The 23,479-nt window shown below is 35.9% G+C and overlaps 1 protein-coding gene across 1 annotated transcript; it reads left to right on the top strand.

Moving 5' to 3' along the window:
• Positions 1 to 299: 299 nt before the first annotated feature.
• Positions 300 to 23,240, top strand: FBXO47 (F-box protein 47). Its single transcript, XM_049635913.1, has 11 exons — positions 300 to 489; positions 3,302 to 3,511; positions 3,866 to 4,036; positions 6,936 to 7,012; positions 8,533 to 8,610; positions 11,261 to 11,369; positions 16,635 to 16,811; positions 17,759 to 17,905; positions 18,572 to 18,714; positions 21,735 to 21,894; positions 22,538 to 23,240. Exons 2-11 carry the CDS (start codon positions 3,328 to 3,330, stop codon positions 22,648 to 22,650), a joined length of 1,359 nt encoding a protein of 452 aa, XP_049491870.1. The 5' UTR covers positions 300 to 489; positions 3,302 to 3,327; the 3' UTR covers positions 22,651 to 23,240.
• The last annotated feature ends 239 nt before the right edge of the window (positions 23,241 to 23,479 follow it).

The following is a 23,479-nucleotide window of genomic DNA, read 5'->3' as shown; positions in this document are numbered from 1 at the left end:
CCCCTCCCCCAGATTCTAACGGCTCCACCCCCTCCTGTCTTCAGCTTGGAGCAAAGGGTGGCTTTGGCCTCCTTTCGGGCTCCGTGGACTACATCCTCGTCAATTATTCATGGCGTGGGAGGGCACTATGCCTGCCGGGACTTTTACTATTCATGAGGAGGCGGAGTCTCCTTCCCGCGGGGGCTCCTGAGAGGGTTCTAAAATATTCATGAGGGAGGAGGGGCTTCTTGCTATTCGTGAGGGGGCGGGGCTTCCTTCCCGCTGGGGCTCCTGGGAGGATTCTAAAATATTCTTGAGGCGACAGGGGCGCCTGGGAGGCGGGAACGCAACTCCGGAGCCGACCGGAGCTGAACCCGCCATCTACCCGGCGGGAAAACCTTGAGGAGATACTTTTTTTTTTAAACATTACGAAATTTGAGGATGGTGGGGCAGACCAACTAAATCCCATTTGCCTGTGATTCCTTAGCCGGAAAACTGTCAAAATCTGTGGTAAAAAGAGATTTTTTTCCCCCCAGTACTTACTTGGGATGGTTTCATCTTCTCGTGGACTGAAGGGGGTAAAAAATGCATCGCCATGTGGTTTGACTCTTCTGTCGGCCAGTTTCTCCTTTATGGCCTCCCTGGTTTACCTCTCTGAGGTGTTTGGAGCCAATGCCCCTGCAGATGTGGCGGGTCTCTTCTAGGGGTTGTTAGGTTAAAACAAAACAGAAATCGCGGCGAATTGCTGTGGGACGGTTTTCTCCGAAAGCGGGGGGGAAAATTCAGCCAAGAAGGCGCTCAAAGCCTCTCGCAGTCCAAAACGAGCGGGCTGGAACAGAGGCGTCGAAACATTTTATTACTATTATTTCGGGCAGTGATTCTCATTCTCTTGAGGGATACGGGGGGTGGGGTTGGGGGGAAACCGGAAGTAGTTTGGATTACACCTTTAGGATTTTCTGGAAAGCCCGCTTCCCCGCCCTCCCCCTGCCCCAGAAGCCTCCAGGTCTGAGTGAGGAGAAGCAAGGAATTGTAAGGGGAGACTTCGGTTTTGAAAGAATGGGCCCACTGCGTTTTAATCCTCAGAGGTTTAAGTACACACGCTCGGTGGTTGACGCAGAGTCAACCACTGGGTCTCAGGTGTTCGGCGAGGCCCTGAAGAGCCCGCAGGCCCCACCCAAGTCCCACTTGACACGTTCCTCAGGGGCAGGACAAGCCCTACGCCAGGTTTAGAATTTTAGAAATCGCATACTGTGAAAAGTGAAAAACAGCCTCGCGGATTAAATAAATGAAGATTCTTCCATTTGGTGGATTTGCATGCAGCCTTTAAAATATCTATACTTGTAGAAGTATCTGTTGGTATGGAAGGAAATTAGTTTCACTTACAATTGCAATTGGAAAAAAAAACCCAGATTACAAAATAATATGAACGGTGATCCCTGTTTTGTTAGGAACATACATATATATATAATATATATATATATGTATGTATATATATAATATATATGTGTGTGTATATATGTATATATATTATATATATGTAGTATATATGTGTGTATATTATATGTGTATATGTATTATATATGTATATATTATATATGTGTATATATAACACATATACATAATATATATAATGTATGTGTTATATGTGATACATATGTTATTAAATATATAATTCTGGGGTGATATGAATTCTAGTTTATAAGTGAATTTAATGGTCTTTTTGTTTTGCTGTATTTTGTAAACTTTTGATAATACAGTATGTTACTTCTGTAATTTTAACGAGTATTTTGAAATCTCTTCTAATTTAAATGCTCGTGGAATGCTAAAGCAAGGTGCTATGGTATGTTTTTAAAGGAGGGCCTCAGTATGCTTTTCACTAAGAACTACACTTATTGGCCATGTTTTCAAATGTAACTGATTTTAAGTTGCTATAAGTAACCTCTTAGAGGAATACGTAACAATGTGATTTTGGCAATTTTGTGACAAAAGGAGGAAATGCATTTGGTCAGATGTATTTGTAACTCTGATGAAATGTCTCAGTCGTTACTTCGGAGACAGAGAGCCTTAGATTGGAGTTGTAGTTATGCATCTGTACATATACCTGTGTGTGTATATACAAAAGACTGTGTTTTCTGAATGGGAGCAGTAGTGACACAAAGTCACTGCATGTTATGAATATTTTTTTTTAAATAATGTTCTCGGTGTAAGTAAATTATAGAAGAAATGCTCATTTTTGAAATCAAGTTGTATAGGCCCTTCCTAAACCTTATAAGTAATTAATATTAACCAAAAGTGGAATTAAGAGGAAAATCATTGCTCATTTATTTTTTCTAGTCTTATTAATTTTACAAGACTTTAATTTTACTGCTTATTTGTGTTAAACAGTACCTAATTGGTAATAGTAATGCAATCTTCTTAATCTGTTAGAGCTGGTAACTTTTAAAAGCTCTAAACTTAGACTTTTTTTTTTTTAAGTTTATTTATTTTCAGAGAGAGAGAGCGAGTGGGGGGAGAGGTAGGGAGGGGGGGAGAGAGACAGAATCCCAAGCAGGCCCCACACTGTTAGCGTAGAGCCCAATGCAGGGCTTGAACTCACGAAGTGAGAGATTATAACCTGAGCTGAAACCAAGACTTCGTTGGACATTTAACCAACTAAGCCCCAGGTGCCCCTAAAATTTCTATTTCTTCTCTCTTTATTTTTACTATTTCCAACAAAAGAAAATGTTAGTACTCAGTTTTAAAAACATTGAAAGACTTTACTACAAAATTTTAAAGCTACATTGATATTTTGATTTCTTTTTAGAATGTAAAGATTGTGAAAGCAACATACTAACGGACAGATATTGAATGTTTTGAATTTGTTATATTGGTTTTTTGTGTCAGATCTTTTACTTTTTCAAATTTTTGCATATTTCTTTTCTTAGACTATATCTTACCCAAATACGTGTTTCTTATTCTACTAAAGTTCTTTATCTAGAATATTTGGCTAAGGGGGAAAAGATTTTTAAACATTTCATATCGTGTGAAATGAATAAATAGACTCTACCGGGGGGAACTCCATAAATTGGATATTATATTAAAACGTTTGTAAATAGAGGGGCACCTGGCTGACTCACTTGGTAGAGCATGTAACTCTTGATCTCGTGGTCATGAGTTCAAGCCCCACAATGGGAGTAGAGATCACTTAAGGAAAAAAAAAAAGATTTGTAAATAGACAGACAGCTATTGCCCATCAAAGTGTCAAATTCATTTTAAAAGAACAGCTCTTCATTGCTATAATCTCCTTTCTTCTTTGTCTCTTATATTTTATTTTTCTAACCAGGATCAATTCATGAGATAAGAAAGAGGATGGCATCTAGAATAAATACCAGTTTCACTTTGATTCCCAACCAGAAATACAGACGTAGTAATCGTCGATCCAACAGCTATTTTTCCGATACCCTTGGCTCAGAATCTCAGCCCTTATCAACGCTTGGAAATTTTAAAGCCTTGCCATTGGAAATATTCCAAATAATCTTAAGATATTTGTCAGGTGAGGTCTGGGGACTATGAGTAGGTTATATAGACACTTGAATATTTTTTCCCAAGAACTAGTTTATCATCTTAGGCCCTGCTAGAATATTAATGGTATTTACATTATGTTTATTTTCTAAATTTTCATCATTGTTAGGCAAGGGGTACAATGAAGAAAGTACGACACTCAAACTCTTTAAAGCATGCCTCTAAGTATAATAACATGGTAACTTGACGGTTACATCCCTAAATATTTCCAATTCATTGAGCGGTAGATTTCAAACAATTTAAAGATTATAAGTTAAGATTGTATAATAGTGCTATCCTTATAATTAAGCCATTTATATGTATGTATATATATTTCTTTTGGTAGTGAAGGATATCAGCATGCTAAGCATGGTGTCCAAAACAGTCAGCCAGCACATTATTAATTATATCTCAACCTCATCAGGAAGCAAAAGACTTTTACTACAGGATTTTCATAACCTTGAGCTGCCTAGCAAGAGACAAGACTCTGCCATACTGGAACATTACAGATCTCTAGGTAATTTATGTAATGAGAATTGTAACAAGTAAAGAACTACACTTAATTAAGGGGATTTTATTAAACAATTCTGTAAGGCCTGTGGGAAATGGGGTATTTCTTAAGATGTGCCTATTGCTATGATGCTTTTACCCTTCAGTGTGAGGACTTTCCCATAATAGTCTCTTATACTTATCTTTGAAGATGAGAGAATGCACTTTAATGTAAAGTATCAGTCCTTGTGATTTCATGTCCATACAATGTCACCTTTGTGACTTATCAGTCACTGATAAGTGATAAGTAAACTGATAAGGTGGCTTATCAGTTTAGGAAACTGATGTATTTTCTATGCTTTACTTCCTGTGTATCTAATGAGTTTTATCTCGAAACCTCTTTTCTCTTTTAACCATAATCTATAGTCCTTAAAACAGAAATGTTGTGGAAGATCACTTATTCTCTTATCAGAAACAATGTGTTTTTTAAGGTACTCTACACATTTACTAATAAATCATTATGCTATAATAAATTAACCTTATCAAAGGAAATTATAATTTCTTCCCTTGATTTATAGTTGTTTATGTCTTTCATCCCATTCATCGATTTTATTCTCCCTCAGAGTGCTGAAATAAAATTCTAATTTTGACTTGACTAGTGACACCAGTTTAATTATGAAACTACCTTGTAATTAACCAAAATATGGCAATAAAACCAAAAATTAATGAGATACCTGGGTGGCTCAATTGGTTAAGTGTCCCACTTTGGCTCAGGTCATGATCTCATAGTTTGTGAGTTCGAGCCCCATGTCAGGCTCTGTGCTGACAGCTCAGAGCCTGGAGCCTGCTTTGGATTCTGTGTCTCCCTCTCTCTCTGTTCCTCTCCCATTCACACTCTGTCTCTCTTTCTTTTTCTAAAAAGTAAACATTAAAAAAATAAAAAAAAATTAAGATGATGTTTCAGGTTTTAAATTAAGGTATAATAGTTCAGTGATTATTATCTTTTAGTAGCCCAAGGATGCCTAGCTTTAAGATTATACACCTGTGTAAATACATAAAAGTGTATTTGATAAGTGTATTTAATAAGATTAAATGAAAGGTATGTAATCTGATTGCAGTGTTACTGGTTTCGGTATTTATGATTAGACTTAGTAAAGCCTGTAACAGAATATAGCAATGGCTTTTTGCTGCTTGTCATTGTAAATATCCTTTTCCAAACATCCTTAGTTACAGAACAAGTGGTGTGGTGAAAGAGCTTATTTTTTTGGTTTTGATCTGAAAGAATTTTTTTCTCCATGACCAAGACTTAGTCACTCAAATAAGCAAAACGGCCTTAAGATAATTATATGGATAATTCAGTGGAAAAATACAAATATGTATTGATCTTAATAGCCAGCTTTTAAAAACAGTTTTATTCACGTAATGATTTCAACCTTCCATTTAATTTTGGTGCAGACACCTGGCTTATGACTTATTCTTTAGGTAAATTTGATATACCTACCATTTTCTCATGTTGCCATTCCTATCTGATCTGTTCTTGTTTTCAGACATCAAAATAACATTTTCAGAATTCTGTGCTCTGAAAATCATAAATTTTAATTTGCTTCTTCATACAAAACAGAGCAGATGGCCAGTGTGAAAAGAACATTACATCTGATTCTATTTTAGTGGGAAGAAATTTTAAAAGTTGGCCTCTAAAGGGTATAGCAGAGCACCTGTGTTAAAAAAAAAAAATAAATAAGCCAGCCAGTACTGGTTTTTATGGTAAATTGCAATCCTTAAAAATAGGAGTTTTACATTAGAAAAAGCAACCAACATACAATTATAGCTTACAATTCCCCAGCTATGCTATGCCATGGAACTGGATGCCAAAACATGAAAAGAAAAAGAACTCAGCTTAAAAACCAAGCACTGAAAATGTCTTTTTATGTACAAAAATAAGAAGGGTTTATATTTCAAACTCAATTCTGGTCATGTGTTATCCAAACATAGCAACTTCTAAAAATAAATTGGATTCCCATAGATTCTACAGAATTATATAAAGCAGTTATTATATGTGTTAAAAAGTAAATGCAGAGAAGATAAAAATGGAGAAATTCATGATATTCAGATATATATTTTCCTACCATGTATCTTATTTTTAGTGTAAGGACAACATTGCCCTTATAGGAATGTTAACAGTGTATTGCCATTTTAGGAAAACAGAACACATAAAGTTACAGAAAACAAATCATACACTGTCACTGTAGTTCAAGTTACATATCTCACTGGGAAATTGAAGAGGTTTTTTTTCTTTTTTAAAATATCTGAATACAAAATTCTATACATTCTTAACATATAAGCCCCATAAAAGGATATCTTTGAAGGAAGAAATGGATATTTCATCCAAACTGGATACTTTCTGTGAGGGAAAATAACTTCTAACCTCTGAAATTTTAAGTACTTAATGCTTTAAAAATTTTTTTATCTGGAGAAAGGAATACAAAATCCCTTTTTTCATTCTTTCCGTGTTTTACGTTAACGACTCTTAAAACATTTCCCTTCGTGAACATGATGTTAATTTCAAGAACTATTGGAATCTGTTCTTGAGAATAAAGATAATATAAAGTTCCACTAGTGTATCTTTGTGTCTGTTATTGTATCTTTTTAAGTCTAAATAGTTTCCGTATCTGTCTTATAATATCAATTTCATAATGTTTTGTAAGATTTTATGCCACTTAGTAGACATCAGAGTTACTTGGTAAATACCATATACTCTTGCTCCCAAACTTCCTCTTCAGAACCATGTCAGCTCACAGTCTACTGTGATATACCATACTTGACTTTCAGGAAATGTTATGCTGTGCTTTATAGGTACTCTTAAATTAATTGCATTGTTATCTTTTTTTTTTTTTTTTTTTTTTTCATGTGTCTCTTTACTTTCTCAGGTCTGCTGTTTAAAAGATGTACATTGCTGCTACCCACAAGGGAAAGACTAAAGTACATTCACAGGATACTGGCAGAAGTAAGATCACACTTCTTAATTAGTTCATAATCTTGGTTTCCAGTAAAGATATTTTAATGAATGTCTTACACTCATTTTAGATCCATCTTCAATTAGTAGAATTTCATAAGTTAGTACTAAAAACTGATTGATGATGATCTAATACCAAGTATCCAGAGATTATAAAACACCAAAATGCAGTAGTCTTTTATTTATCATATAACAATGTTTTAAATATTTGTTTGTTTGTTTGTTTGTTTCGAGAGGGAGAGAGAGAGAATGAGCAGGGGAGAGAGGCAGAGGGAGAGAGAGGTCCCAAGCAGGCTCTGTACTGTCAGCGCAAAGCTTGATGTGGGGCTCAGTCCCACGAACCATGAGATCATGACCTGAGCCAAAATCAAGACTCAGATGCTTAATCAACTGAGCTACCCAGGCACCCCATAAAATAATATTTTTACATAACTAAGAACATCATTCAAGTTTGTTAAGCTTATCAGAGTATAAGAGTATTTTTACCCTACATGAGAATCCTGAGGATGTTTTAAAGTGGTGATTTACGTATTTTATTAAAATGAAATCATTTCTTACTGTTTAAATTTTCAAAAAATAGGAAAGTGTTTTTAATATTAAAATAATAAAACTTTTATGATAATTTATGACTTGGAAATATGTATCAATGTGTTTAGGCATAATCTCTGTATAAGCTTTTGAATTTCACTATACAAACTCAAATATACATCCAATGCTGCGGTTCAGTTCTACACTCAATAGTATGCAAACTATTTCTGATGCATCAGCTTTTTTCATGTTGGCATTTGCATGAAGTTCAGATCTATATTATTGCAGCAGCTTCTCAGATGATCTTTCTGCCATCTATTTCTTCACTTCCTAGGACATTCTGTATGTTGAATCAAGATATTCTTCCTAAAGTATCCCTTTCATCAAGTTAATTTTCTTGCTTAAAAATCTTTTGGTGGTTACTCAATTTCATCAAGATAAAGTCCAAAGTCCATATTTAGGGTTCTCCCTGACGATGCAACCTTACTTCTACTACATTGAGCCCAATTAAGCATGTCATATCTTTATTTCCATATAAACCTTTTTATCCTACCTCTATAAAATTTTGTCTTTATCATTTCCCTCACCTATCTTTTCCATTCATTATATTTGCATCTTACTCTAAGACAGTGCTTTTTTCACATCCTTCAGAAGCTGTTTTGATCAAATTTATCTTGTTTCTGCTTTCACAATATCTGATACAGTGTATATTTGGTCATTTTAACATTTATATGTATTCTAACCTGAATTATCAAAATAATTTCATGTGCATGTATTTTATTCTAAATAAATTATGAACTTGAAGATGGACTCTGTTTATACTTCTTTTGAGATCCCACCTATATAACACAATGCTAATTAGTTATTTAGTGTTTTAAATATTTTCAATACTGAAAAATTCCTGCATATTTCCATTAAATTTGAATGTCCAATCATTGTACAGTTCCATTGAAAAAGAGGAATTAATAGTTGTTTCTTTACAGGTTTCCTGTTTTAAATTCAATGGCTGTGCAGCCCCTATCCAATGTTTAGGATTACCATGTTATGGCATGTTTTTGCAGGTACATTTTTAAAATTTATTTTTTATAGGTACATTTCATGAAAGAAGAAGAAAAGGAATGCTTTTCGAAATGTTAACAAGTAGAGCATGTAATCTAGATTTCTGTAGGTTAATAAAAATAATCTAGAAGAGAACAAAATATAAAGATCTGAGGATGTGTTAATCTAATAGTGTGCCACCTCAGATTTTTTTCTTGAATTTCTCAATGGTAAGAACATTTAATATTTATTTGCTCCATACCAATATCCTTGACATTTCCAGCCAATTGTAAAGACTAGTAATCTTGTGGGGTGGAGTGTGTGTGCGTGCGTGTGTGTGTGTGTGTGTGTGTGTGTAATGAAGTTTTAGTCTTGAGCTAGTTATTTAAAATGTGATTTTAGGGGTGCCTGGGTGGCTCAGTCGGTTAAGTGTCAGACTTCGGTTCAGATGATCTCGCAGTTCGTGAATTTGAGCCCTGCATCAGCTCTGTGCTGACAGCTCAGAGCCTGGAGCCTGCTTTGGATTCTGTGTTTCCTTCTCTCTCTGCCCCTCCCCCACTTGCACTCTCTCTCTCTCTCTCTCTCTCTCTCTCTCTCAAAAATAAATAAACATTTTTAAAAATGTGATTTTAGAAGTGAAAAAAATTGTAACTTTGGGAGATGATAGATGTGTTAATTATTGTAATTATTTTGCAATATATACATATATAAAATCACTACACGGTACACCTTTGACCTACACAATGTTAATGTCAATTATATCTCAATTAAGTTGATAAAAAAAAGAAATAAAACTACATGATTTTAAAAGTTTTTGACAGGGGCGCCTGGGTGGCTCAGTCGGTTAAGCGGCCGACTTCGGCTCAGGTCATGATCTCGCGGTCCGTGAGTTTGAGCCCCGTATCGGGCTCTGTGCTGACAGCTCAGAGCCTGGAGCCTGTTTCAGATTCTGTGTCTCCCTCTCTCTGACCCTCTCCTGTTCATGCTGTGTCTCTCCCTGTCTCAAAAATAAATAAAACGTTAAAAAAATAAAAATAAAAAAATAAAAGTTTTTGACTAATCTTTTATTATAAACAAAGAAGATAACAATACTATTATTTAACGTTATTCAATATTAATGATATATTATTAATCTATTACATCGTTTTAAGTAGTTTAAATGTACAGTTTACCCTTGAACAACACAGGTTTGAACTGTCCAGGTCTACTTACAGACAGATGTTTTTCAATAAATCAGTATAGTACTATAAATGTATTACCTCTTTCTTATTTTCTTTTTCTTTTTGAGAGAGAGAGAGAGAGAGAGAGAGAGAGAGAGATCGGAGGAGGGGCAGAGAGAGAGGGAAACAGAGGATCTGAAGCAGGCCTTGCACTGTCAGCAGAGAGCCTGTGTGGGGCTCAAACTCATGAACCCTGAGATCGTGACCTGAGCCAAAGTTGGATGCTTAACCAACTGAGCCACCCAGGCACCCCTTTATGATTTTCTGAATAACGTTTTTTTTCTCACTTTATTGTAAAAATACAGTATACAATACATATAACATACAAAATATATGTCAATTGACTATGTTATTGGTAAGGCTTGTGATCAACAGTAGACTATTAGTAGTTAAGTTTTGGGAGAACCAAAATCTATATGTGGATTTTCGACTGTGAGGGGGTGTCAGTGCCCCAACCCCTGCCTTGTTCAAGGATCAGCTGTAATAACTTATTTAAAACTTAAACGACCTTACAATGTTTATAACAATCTTGCTCTATATCCCAGCCTCCCAGCCACCATCTGCCTGCCCAGATTCCAGGGGCCTAGTTCCTCTTACTATCCCTCTTTTAAGATAGACTTTTGCTTTGGGAGAGGGGGTGGGAATAGGTAATATAAACACATATATGCATATAAAATTCAAAAGGTACAAAATTGTATAAAGTGAAAAGTAAATCTCCCAACAAGGCCTGTCCCTTATCTACCAAGTTCCCTTCAACAGAAGTAACCGTTGTTAGCAGTTTCTTCTACGTCCTTCCAGAGAAAATGAGATTAATTTTTAAACTACTAAAATCCAGTTCAACTATTTTAAGAAAAATTTGTATGAGTAGTCAACCTTTTGAGAATCTAACTGTAGTGGTATACCGTTTGAATTTCCTTTTCATATATGTATAACTTTACATTATGGTTTGTTCAATGATAATTATTGAACTCTGTCCTAATAAAAATGTTTGCTTGTTCACATCAAAATGTCATTAATAAATAGTCATAACTGTCAGATTAAAATGAAATCATTATCACTTGTATGTAATATCATAAATGATAACTAGAGGAGATTAAAGGGATTCTGTTGAAGTCTAAAACTAAACTACAGTATGTTGTGAGTCAGATAGCTAATGCTGTGTTCTAGGGTTTTGGCTTTGTTATTTTACTCATACTGTCAGAGTTCAGGATTCAGTACCATTTGAAAGTTCTCTGAAAGGATACTCCCTTTACAACCAAAAAGAAACTGGATTTTGGAGCATTTCTAGGATTTGTTTATATAAATTTTCTTATTAAATATTCCATAGTGGATAAAAATTACACATCACCTCAATCATATGATACAGCTATTATGTTCATAAGACAGTAGTGACTTACATTTTGATTTGATGGTCTGAACATCTACAATATTTCCTTTATTTTATTATTCTCAGACCTTAACAGCAGGTTGGGATGAACTCGAGTGCCATCGTGTGTATAACTTCTTATGTGAGCTGACTGATCTCTCCCGGAAGATGCAGACCGTTGTCTGCAGCAAACCAGGTAAAAAAACTACAATTAATTAGTATTATTACAGATATTAAAATAGGGGGAAAAAAGGAGGGCACCTTGCCTGAGAGGCTCAGTCAGCCTAGCGTCCAACATCGGCTCAGGTCATGATCTCATGGATCATGAGTTCAATCTCATGGATCATGTGCTGACAGCTCAGAGCCTGGAGCCAGCTTCAGATTCTGTGTCTCCCTGCCCCTCCATGCCCCTCCACCGACCTCCCCCCACCCACTCGTGCCCTGTCTCTCAAAAATGAATAAACGTTAAAAATTTTTTTTAAATAGGAAAAAAAAGAGCAGAGTTCAAAAATGTATTTAAAAGTAAATCATGACAGGGGCACCTGGTTGGCTCAGTCGGTTAAGCCTCCAACTCTTGACTTCAGCTCAGGTCATGCTCTCAGGGTTCATGAGTTTGAGCCCCGTATCAAGCTCTGCACTGACAGAGCAAAGCCTGTTTGGGATATTGTCTCCCTCTCTGCCCCTCCCCTACTTGCTCGCTATCTCTCTCTCCAAATAAATAAAAATAAACTTAAAAAAGTAAATCATGACATCCATATGTAGTAAAAGGACAAAGAAATGTAAGGGAATGATAAACACTGAATTAAACTGTGAAGCAAATATGGCATGTGATTAGAGAAAGAAGTACTCAGGGCTTAATTGTATTGATATTTTATTCCTTAGGTCTGGATGGAGGATACAAAGGTGTTTGTTATAGCATTATTTAAACCTTTGTGTATATATATGAAATATTTCATATTTTTAAAATTATGGAATCCTACAATATCACTGGGAGACACTCCCACAGTGTGCATAAGGAGACATGTATAAGAATGAACATTCTTATACAGTATGGAACCATGAAAAACTGCAAACAATCTAAATGCCCATTGTCAGGTGAATGGATAAATAAATAAAGTATTCATACAATGAAATCCATTAGTAGTTAAAATGTATTAATGAGTAGTTAAAATGTATGGATAAATCTTAAAATATAATTTGAGAAAAAGGTAACCAAAGGATATTTTCAATATAATACTATTTATATACAAATTAAAAACATGTAAAATAATTCTATATATTCTTTATGGTAACATACATGTATTAAAAAGTGTAAGAACAGGAGTGCCTGGTGGCTCAGTCAGTTAGGCCTCTGACTTTGGCTCAGGTCTTGATCTCACGGTTTGTGGGTTCAAGCCCTGTGTCAGGCTCTGTGCTAACAGCTCAGAGCCTGGAGCCTGCTTCAGATTCTGTGTCTCCTTCTCTCTCTGCTCCTCCCCCATTCGCACTCTATCTCTGTCTCTCTCCCCCTCAAAAATAAATAAACGTTAAAAAAAAAAATTTTTTTTAAGTATAAGAACAGGGGCGCCTGGGTGGCTCAGTCAGTTAAGCATCCAACTTCAGCTTAGTTCATGATCTCACAGTTCGTGAGTTCGAGCCCGGCATCGGGCTCTGTGCTAACAGCTCAGAGCCTGGAGCCTGCTTCAGATTCTGTGTCTCCCTCTCTCTCTGCCTCTCCCCTGCTTTCATTCTGTCTCTCTATCAAAAATAAATAAACGTTTAAAAAATGTAAAAAAAGAAAAGTATAAGAACATAGTTGGGAAATGTGATAATTAAGTTTGAGTGCCCACGTGGCTAGGCCACAGTACCCAGATATTTGGTCAAACATTATTCTAGACATTTCTCTGAAATTATTTCTTAGATGAAATTAACATTTAAGCAGTAGACTTTGAATAAACAGATTACCCTCATCAATCACTTGAAGGCCTTAGTAGAAAAAGACTGACCTTCCCAAGCAAGATAAAATTCTGCCAGCAGACTGCCTTTGGACTTGAACTGCAACTATTCTCTGTTCTCTAGTCTGCCAGCATATCCTGCCGATTTTGGATTGCCAAACCTCAACAATCTCATGAGCCAGTTTCTCAGAATAAATTCTTCTCTGTGTATATATACACACCCTGTTTGTTTTATTTTTCCGGAGAATGTTGACTAGGTATGAGAGGGTCAAAACCCAAATTCAAGATGGTGATCACCTCTGAGGATAAAGAGCAAGGGGATTGGGAGTGATATACAAGGAGCTGTAACTAATGTTTTATTTATTTTAAAAATCTGAAGCAAATATAGCAAAAAGTAAAGCTTTAACAAAGCTACGTGATTGGTACACAGTATTTTTGTAGTATCTCTGCTTTTTCTGACAGTTTGAGATATTTCATTATGACACAAATTATGGATCAAAAAAGCAGATTAGAAGCCCAATGAAACAATAACAAAATTAATTTATCATGTCCCTTCCTTGATCAAAAACTTTCACTGGCTCCCTAATGTCTTCAAAATAAAGTCCAAACTTTTTATACTGGCCTTTACATTCTAATCCCACCCCACTTTTGCAAACTTATTCCCCACTATTCTCTGTATTTGTTTGACATAGAGTAGGCTTCTCACTCTACTCACTGTGTCTCACACATCTCTTAAACATTTCCACTTCATATCTTTTATTCATTCTCTATTTTTTTTTCTGAAATACCATCTCTCCTCCTTTTTTTAAATGTTTTTATTTCTGAGACAGAGAGACAGAGCATGAGTGGAGGAGGGGCAGAGAGAGAGGGAGACACAGGATCTGAAGCAGACTCCAGGCTCTGAGCTGTCAGCACAGAGCCCAACGTGGGGCTCGAACCCATGGACTGTGAGATCATGACCTGAGCTGAAGTCAGACGCTCAGCCAACTGAGCCACCCAGGCGCCCCTCTCCTCATTTTTTAAGACCCAACTTACCTGACTTTCCTCTGTAAAGCCTTTCCTGATCCCCAGGCCTTCAGTGATCTCTGACACCTACACATCTATATTACGTGGCTTAACACATTAGGAAGTACATACTTCATACGGCCTTAGATCGTTGGTGGACTTTCCACTTATACTTGTCTTATCTATAAGTAAATAGATCATAAATTGTATAAAAATGTAAAATGGTGCCACCACTATGGAAGACAAACTTGACCATTCCTCAAAAAGCTAAACATAGATTTATCATATGACCAAGCAATTCCACTCCTAGGTATTGAAAGCTGGGACTTGGAAAGATACATGTATGCCAATGTTCACCACAGCATTATTCACAATATCCAAAAAGTGGGAACAACCCAAGTGTTGAACAGATGAATGGATAAACAAAATGTGGTATATTCATACAATGGAATATTTTTCAGCCATAAGAGGAAATGAAGTCTTGATCCATGCTAAAATGGATGAACTTAGAAAGCATGCTAAGTGAAATAAGTCAGACACAAAAGGACAGATTTTGTGATTCCACTTAAATGAGGTACCTTAAACAGGCAAATTCATAAAAACAGAAAGCAGATTAGAGGTTATTAGGAACTGGGGGCAGAGGGAAATTGGAGCTATTGCTTAAATGGTTATAGAGTTTGTTTGAGGTGATAAAGAGTTCTGGAAATAAACAGTTATGATGGTGGAACAATATTGTGAATGTAATTGAGGCCATTGTATTATACACTTTAAAATGGTTAAGATGGCAAACACTATGTTATATATATTTATATACATATAAATAAATATATATATTTACCACAATTTTTAAAAATTAATAACATAATAGATTTTTAAAGTTTATTTAAGTAACCTCTACACTCAACATAGGTTACAAACCCATGACCCCAAGATCAAGAGTCTCATGCTCTTCCGACTAGCCAGGCACCCCAATAATATGATAGATTATAAACTATTGAATTATATACTTTAAATGGGTGAATTATATGGTATGTAAATTATATATATTTCAATAAGTCTGTTTAAAAAACAAACAGAAGATTCCACTTCATACCCACCAGAATGGCTAGAATCAAAAAGTCAAATAATAACAAATGTTGGCGAGAATGTGGAAAAATTGGAACCTCATACATTGCTGTTTGGGATGTAACATGGTACAGCCATTTTGGAAAAAGCAGTCTGGCAGTTCCTCAAATGATTAAACGTAGCGTTTCTAGATGACCCAGAAATTCCACTCCTAGGTATTTCCCAAGAGAAATGAAAACATATGTCCACACAGAAACTGGTACACAAATGTTATAATAGCCGAAAGGTAGAAACAACCCAAATGTCCATCAATGGGTGAATGGATAAACAAAATGAGGTATATCTATGCAATGGAATATTATTTGGCAAAAAAAAAAAAAAAAAAAAAAAAAAATGAAGGAAGTACTGATAGATGCCATAACATGGATGAACCTTAAACACATGCCAGGTATTGTAGTTATGAACACTTAAAGTTACTTGCTTTATATATTGCTGTAATAAAAATGTGCTTTAAAAAAAAAAACAGGGGCGCCTGGGTGGCGCAGTCGGTTAAGCCTCCGACTTCAGCCAGGTCACGATCTCGCGGTCCGTGAGTTCGAGCCCCGCGTCGGGCTCTGGGCTGATGGCTCAGAGCCTGGAGCCTGTTTCCGATTCTGTGTCTCCCTCTCTCTCTGCCCCTCCCCCGTTCATGCTCTGTCTCTCTCTGTCCCAAAAATAAATAAAAAACATTGAAAAAAAATTTTTTAAAAATAAAAATAAAAATAAAAAAAAAAAACATGCTAAGTGAAAGAAGCCAGTTACAAAGACCACATACTATATGATTTCATTCCTATGAAAGTCCAGAAAGAGGAAGGCTTTAGAGACAGAGGGTTGATTATTGTTGCTTAAGGCTAGGGGTGGTAAATAATGGGGGGGGTGGTGATAGCTAAAAGAACAGGATTTCTTTTTGAGGTGATGAAAGATTCTAAAATTGGCTTGGTGCTGGCTGTACATATCTGTGAATGTACTAAAAGCTACTCAATTGTATGGTGTGTAAAGTATATCTCAATAAAATTGTTTAAAAAATAGTCCCTTGGGGCACCTGGGTGGCTCATTCTGTTAGGCGTCCGACTTCAGCTCAGGTCATGATCTCACGGTCCATGAGTTCGAGCCCCGCGTCGGGCTCTGTGCCGACAGCTCGGAGCCTGGAGCCTGCTTCGGATTCTGTGTCTCCCTCTCTCTCTGCCCCTCCCGTGCTCATGCTCTGTCTCTTTCTGTCTCAAAAATAAATAAAAACATTAAAAAAATTTTTTAATAAATAAATAAATAATAGTCCCTTGATAATCTAAAATTTTTACAGAGGAAAATGAAATAGCACTTTCAGTACAAAGCATGTTACAAATGTCTATCACTGACCTGTCCAATATGCACATCAGCCTTTCTAGGAAGAATGGTTTACAATTCTTTTGTCTTCATAGGAAGTGCTCGAAAACTAGAGTTAAGGATCAGACTGTTCTGTAGGAGCGTCCTGCTTGATCACTGGATACATCAAAGTGATTCTGCTTTTTGGTTGACGCGCATATTAAAACCATGGCCAATGGTGAATCAGGCAAGATTATTATATATCATCTTTGGACCAATATCTCCTCAAGATGGTGAGCATCCATTTTTCAGGAATGTATGTTACAAAACTGGTTAATTACTTTTACTTTAGGAAGCATATCTTTTTGTACCTGCTCAGTTTCATCATTCCTATTGACTATACTGTGTTTCATGATTTCATAGATGTACACTACATTGGCTTATGCATAACTTAAGACTGCAGGCCATTACCAAATATATTCCAATCATCTTTGGTATACCTAAAAATCACTACTTTTTATTTCTAAACATTACCTTAACTCAAGATTATGTTTGCTGCTGGAGGGGACTCATAATGCCTGTAAAGCACAGTAGTCGTCGAAATTGATGTTTTGGGTGCATAATATGATTATTTGAAATTTTGCCTTTCTAGTTAAGTTTTGCTTAGGTTAACGTTAATATTAGCGTGCAGTTCTTTGTCTCACATTGTCTCTGTCAGGAAGTAACTAGTTTAAAGTACACTGAATAGGAACAGGAAGCCAATCTGGGATAAAATTTTGTTCTGTGTAATTCACAAAGCAAATTGGTCATAGATAAATAATCAAAAACTGACTGGATTACTGTGTTTTCGTATAAATGTTTGAAAGATACTCAGATACAGCATGCTCTCCTTTCAGAAGGACATCAATAGATTTGACGTGATTTTACTAAGATTACATCATTTACTACAATTTCTGTTACAGGAATAGCATTATCTTTGAACTAGAAGCACTATTCTGTTTGGCGAAACTACCTTTACTTCATTTAGCTATTGTTCCTATGCTTCATCACGTCATCCAGAGACATTCAAACTTAGACTGTTATCAAAATTGACTTTCATTATGAAAGTTAAAATGAAAGTAGCATATATAAGCAATGGGATTCCATTATGCAATCCAATTTCCTTTCTAAACAATCCATGAAGTCTTTATCATAAATCCAACTATTCTGTCATAGCCTAGTTTTTGTTTCAATTATCTAGGACAGGTGGTTTGGCAGAAAATGATAGAAGAACCTACAGATGAATCCAGTCTGAAAGGTTTGGCTGATGCCATTAAATTACTATATGACACAGGCACGAAAGAATGGACAGCAGATGATGTTATCAGTCTTGTAGATGAACTATCAGGTAAAAATACATATTTACCACATAGAATAATAGAAATGTATTCTCAGAATATGGTTATAAAATTGTAAGGATAATTCTGTGGGTAATAAATGAATTACCTATTCAAGATCACTAAATGTTCTAAAATATTTAAAGAGTTTGACATTATGTTTGAAGAGAACGCACATCATCAATGTACTTTCCTCCACTTGCCAATACATATATATTTATTACCATTACTGTTTGAAAGTTTCACGAATTTAATTATAGCTCAATCATTCCCATTTTGTAAATTCTCACAAACACCCTCCTAGGCCGTGTAAGAAGAAAGCCCTCTCCTATTGGCAAGGAAAAGGAAAACAATTTTTCCCATTCTTGCAGAATTCTTCGGATTCTAAAGTTTATAAGATTTCTTTCCTTACACAGAATTAGACTATCATGCCTTTTGATCTATATGTAGGAGAAATGCTTTGACCATATTACTAGAACATTTGTAAAAGTCACCATAACTTGGCAATAATCTCTGTCTCTAGTTGAGTGCTATACAACTAAAGCATTTTTTCTGAGCTTTTCCCTTGCACTAGTTGTATTTCCAACAAGGTGATATAATATTGCATGTTCTTAATGGTGTTTACTAGAGCTATTATATAATTTTTCACTAAATAACTGTTCTCCCTCTAATAAAAGTGGTTCCCCGTGAATGGCTTCTAGAGAATAATGCACGTCTCCTAATCCTAAGTGGGAACAACATCTGTTTCACTTTCATGGCTAGTAAAGCTGTGAATGGACGGGCCATTGAATTGGCAAAGCTGATAGTCTTTTTGGCTTTGGTAAGTAAACAAGTTTTTCTCTAGCAAGTTAACATTACAGTTTACTTACTAGGGAGCTGGCCTGAAGGAACTGAAATATGTTCAAAACATTTTGAAAGAATAAGTATTTAAGCATATATTTTTATGATACTTAAAAAAATTTTAATATAGTAATATAATATCATATTTGGAAACATTCCTTATAGTCACCTCTCCCCACTTCATGTCTATATTGTTATTATACAACTCTGCCAAATTATATTCTTTTTTTAAAGTCCCATTTTCAAAAAGCGCTTTTTATTTCTTTTTTTAAATTTTTACTGTTATTTATTTACTTTTAAGAGAGAGAGAGAGAGAGAGAGAGAGAGAGAGCATGATCAGGGGAGGGGCAGAGAGAAAGAGAGATACAGAATCCAAAGCAGGCTCCAGGCTCTGAGCTGTCAGCACAGAGCCCGATGCAGGGATTGAACTCGTGAACCGTGAGATCATGACCTGAGCTGAAGCTAGTCGCTCAACCGCCCGAGCCACTCAGGCACCCCTAAAAAAGCACTTTTTATGATTTGCTTCAAAATAATCAGTGGGCAGCAGGGAGAGGATGTAAAAGTAAATGATAGTAGAGAGGAGACAAGATTGGTGATTGTTGAAGCGAGGGAACGTATATTGGGGGTTCATTATACTATTATTTACACTTTGTGTAGTTAAAATGTTTTTCAAAATAAAACATTAAAAAATATATTTAATATGCATTCATTTAACACAAATTGAGTGTTTTACTACGGGCCATACACTGTGTAATATTCTAAGACTGTGGAAATTGGGGAGCCTGGGTGGCTTAGTCAGTTGGGCATCTGACCCTTGGTTAGCTCAGGTCATGATCCTGTGGTTCCTGGGATCAAAACCTGTGTCAGGCTCCACGCTGGGATTTTTCTCTCTCTCTTCTCTCTCTGCCCCTCCCCTGCTTGTGTGTGCTCTCTCTGTCTCTGTCTTTATCTCTCTCTCGAAATAAATAAACATTAAAAAAAATACCTATTAAAAACTATGGAGATTAACAGAACAAATCTCTGACAAAAAGCGGCTTAAGGTCTTTTAAGAGGTATCAGTTTATTTATTTATAAATAAATTCAGTGTGATAAGTACAAAAATAATGTACAAATAGAAACAGAGGTAACAGAGAGGAGCCAATATTGGGTGAATATAGAGCACAGACAAGGCTTCCCCAATCCCAGTAGAAATATGTTTTTAAAAATGAATAGAAGTTTGCCAGAAGATTGAAGGGGGGGCGTTGCAAATTATTCAATCATGTACCTGCACGTATTACATAAAAATCTCATTGATTTAGCTACCATCACAGATGCCACCCCACCAGTGCTTCAAAAGCAGCAAGAATAGTCTTCCAGTTGACTATTATGAGGAGTAATTGAATGTAATCCATTTCTTATGAAATGGAGACCGGGATCTTTACCAACTCAACTGCTTAAAACATGAATGAAACCTCTGTGGCTCTTCTTAAAATGTGAAACTGTGAAGAAAGCTATAAATTAACTGAATTCGCAATGCAAATATTTATTTTAATAATTAAGCAGATTCCCTCAAAAGGAGAAAGAAATGGAACTGCCTGGCTATATTCAAAGGACTGTAAGCAGTTCAGTATTACTATTTCTGGAGTAAAATGTTCAGAGGAAGAGGAGGTGAGGTTAGATAGGAAGGGAGAGGCTAGGTAAGGAAGGGCTTTGTCAACCATCCTGTGGAGGTTGAACACATCCTCTAATAAGGAGCTGCTGAAAAGTTTTAGGAAGGTGAGTGACATGATCAGTTTTAAGTCTTTGGAAGTTTACTTTGGCAGCACTGTAGCAAGTGGAATGAAGAGGGAGTCACTAAGGATGACTTCCCTGCAAAACCTCTGATAAACATCTTAATTCTGATCCTTAATTTTCTCTAAATGGCGTCAGATTTGTCTTCTCTTTGTCTTCATTTGCTAATAGTGGTCATAAGTGTCATGTGTGGGGTAAGTCATCTCCCAGAATTGATCGCAAGCTCTTTGACGTCCAGGACTATGTTGCTTATTAATTTCATAGTGCCTGGAACAGTGCCTATTACACAGTGCACAGTCCACAAATCTTTCCTGTCAGATTTACATTATAACTAAATGTTACACTACTATATGGTTTATTTTCATGTTGTGTGTTATTTGACTATGTGATTTAAGTTGGCCATTTAGAATGTTAGTAAATAAACCTTTGTCCTTTCAGCTACTCTTAACTATTAACATGTAATCTTTACTTTAAATGTTTTATCTTTTAAATAATAGAGAGGTTGGGGCGCCTGGGTGGCGCAGTCGGTTAAGCGTCCGACTTCAGCCAGGTCACGATCTCGCCGTCCGTGAGTTCGAGCCCCGCGTCAGGCTCTGGGCTGATGGCTCGGAGCCTGGAGCCTGTTTCCGATTCTGTGTCTCCCTCTCTCTCTGCCCCTCCCCCATTCATGCTCTGTCTCTCTCTGTCCCAAAAATAAATAAAAAAACGTTGAAAAAAAAAATTTAAATAATAGAGAGGTAAATACTCCCTACAACTCTTATGGTAGAGAGTTGATAATACCATAGTTCTCTTGCCTATTAAAATTTCCTGTTTGTCACCCTTATTGGATTCCCGGAAAATAGAAGCCCTGTCTTAATGGCTTAACCATTGTGTCTCCAGCTCTTAGCATCTGCTCAGTGAATATTTGCTGATTGAATGAATGAGCATAAGTCTTATTTTTGATATGCTTAATAATTATTTGCAATGTTAGTTCTTACACTAATAAATAATACCCTATGATAATCTTGAGCAAAACTTTTATTTACCTCACACTTTTTTCCCACTAAAACTGTACCATTTGAAAGCAAAGGAGAATTAAATGTAAGAGCGTTTCTCACTTATAAACTCAATATGATGTTATGTGGAATAAAATCATGTGAAGTCATAAACCATTATTATTAGTACCATTTTAAAATTCTACAGTTTCCTTTACATGAAGATTTACCATAATTCTTTTTATATCTAAATCAGGTGTGTGAGAAAGAACTATACTGCATGGATTGGGTGGTTAAAATGATGCAAAAAGTCTGTAAAGTCTTTAGCACTCCGGTGGAAAGAAATAACTTCCTGCAGAGTGTGGCAAATGCATTTGCTTGTGTTATAATGGAAATGCTGCAGTCAATTATGTCTGGTGAGTGTACATGTAGATGGTACACAGGTGTGAATAAAATGCATTCTAATCTCCACTTGAAACAGATAATTCTGTGTAGACTTTTACTTCTAAACTAAGAATAGAAGGAGCAGACATTTTTGGTTTGTTTTTCCATGAGATATATTTAGTCCCTGGTTTTGCTACTTTTTAACTCTGGTATGGATTTTAATGGAAAACATCAGGTTGAAGAGTCTGCTCCAGAAGGAACTCGTTTCAATTTTGCACAGTAAAATGTTAACTTGCCAACTATCATAATCATCATAATAATATCCCATATTTTTTAGTTTCAACACATATTATTGTATAGTTTAATTAGCTAGTCAATATGATAATCAACCCTATTTTGCAGTTGAGAAAACTAAGTCTTAGCGAAATTACTTGACTTGCCCAAAGTCATATAGAGGCAGTAAAGCATGAACCAGCACCCTTTTCTTCTTAGTCAGTACTCATATATAACTCCCTGATTTCAGTGGTTAGTGTATGACTTAGTAAAGATAACTAACTAGTCTTCTGTTACATATTATTAGGGAAAATTGGAACATCTTGTTCTGAATAAATCATATATTTAAAAATTTAACTGTGATTTTCTTTTCCCTGCTGTCCATTCCTGTGTGGCATACAGGAGACCGTGATGAAGATGACAGAAGCTTTTTGAATCTGTTCCATCTTGTGCATGCTCAGGCTAACTTCCATAAGGAGGTCTTGTATTTGACCATGAATACTCTTTCTACCTAACTACTCAGAAAGCCTTGCATTTAGAGAATACCTCACTGAACTAACAATTAGAAGAGTGCTACTTTTCCACACTCAGAGAACAGCATCCACGGGACTTTTTATCACCTAAGTAACCTAAGAACTCAAAAACCATAGAATTTTAGAGGCAACTACTTACACCATTATTAATATAAAAATTGCAGACAACCCCAAGAATGTATTGAGATTTCTCTGGAAAACAAGCTGTGCCTCCAGATTTTGATAAACCTAACACCCAACTAAATAGAGCATTAGTATCCAAGAATCTGGGGCCAACCTGTATGTGTGGATGTTTGAAGCAAGGGAAAATTCTGTTTTATAGGTAGAGATGACTCAGATTCACTAAATGGCTTGTATCTGTTCACTTTGCTTAGACTGTGTAGACATAACCTAAAATGTTTTGTGAAGATTTGTAATATGATATTTTGGAATGTATAGATATAAATCACATTTTTTACTACCTTTTGGCATATGATTACAAAGAACATATATTTTGTTCATGTTTTGCATGAGCTAACAGATCAAAAACCAAAGGAAGTGTGTGTATACATACACATGCATATATATGTATGTCTGTATGTATACATATATATATATATATATATATATATGTATATACTTCCTTCTTTAAGACAAAAATCTATAAATAGAGGAAAGTCTATAGCCTTTTTTTAAATAATTATTTATTTTTGAGAGAGACACAGAGCACAAGTGGGGGAGGGGCAGAGAGAGAGGGAGACACAGAATCTGATTCAGGCCTCAGGCTCTGAGCTGTCAGCACAGAGCCCAACATGGGGCTCCCATGAACCAT

The sequence above is a fragment of the Panthera uncia genome, chromosome E1 (genome assembly GCF_023721935.1).
Source record: "Panthera uncia isolate 11264 chromosome E1, Puncia_PCG_1.0, whole genome shotgun sequence".
In the NCBI taxonomy this organism is placed as follows: domain Eukaryota; kingdom Metazoa; phylum Chordata; class Mammalia; order Carnivora; family Felidae; genus Panthera; species Panthera uncia.
The sequence above is the reverse complement of the archived record's forward strand: the minus strand, read 5'-3'. Positions and strand labels throughout refer to the sequence as shown.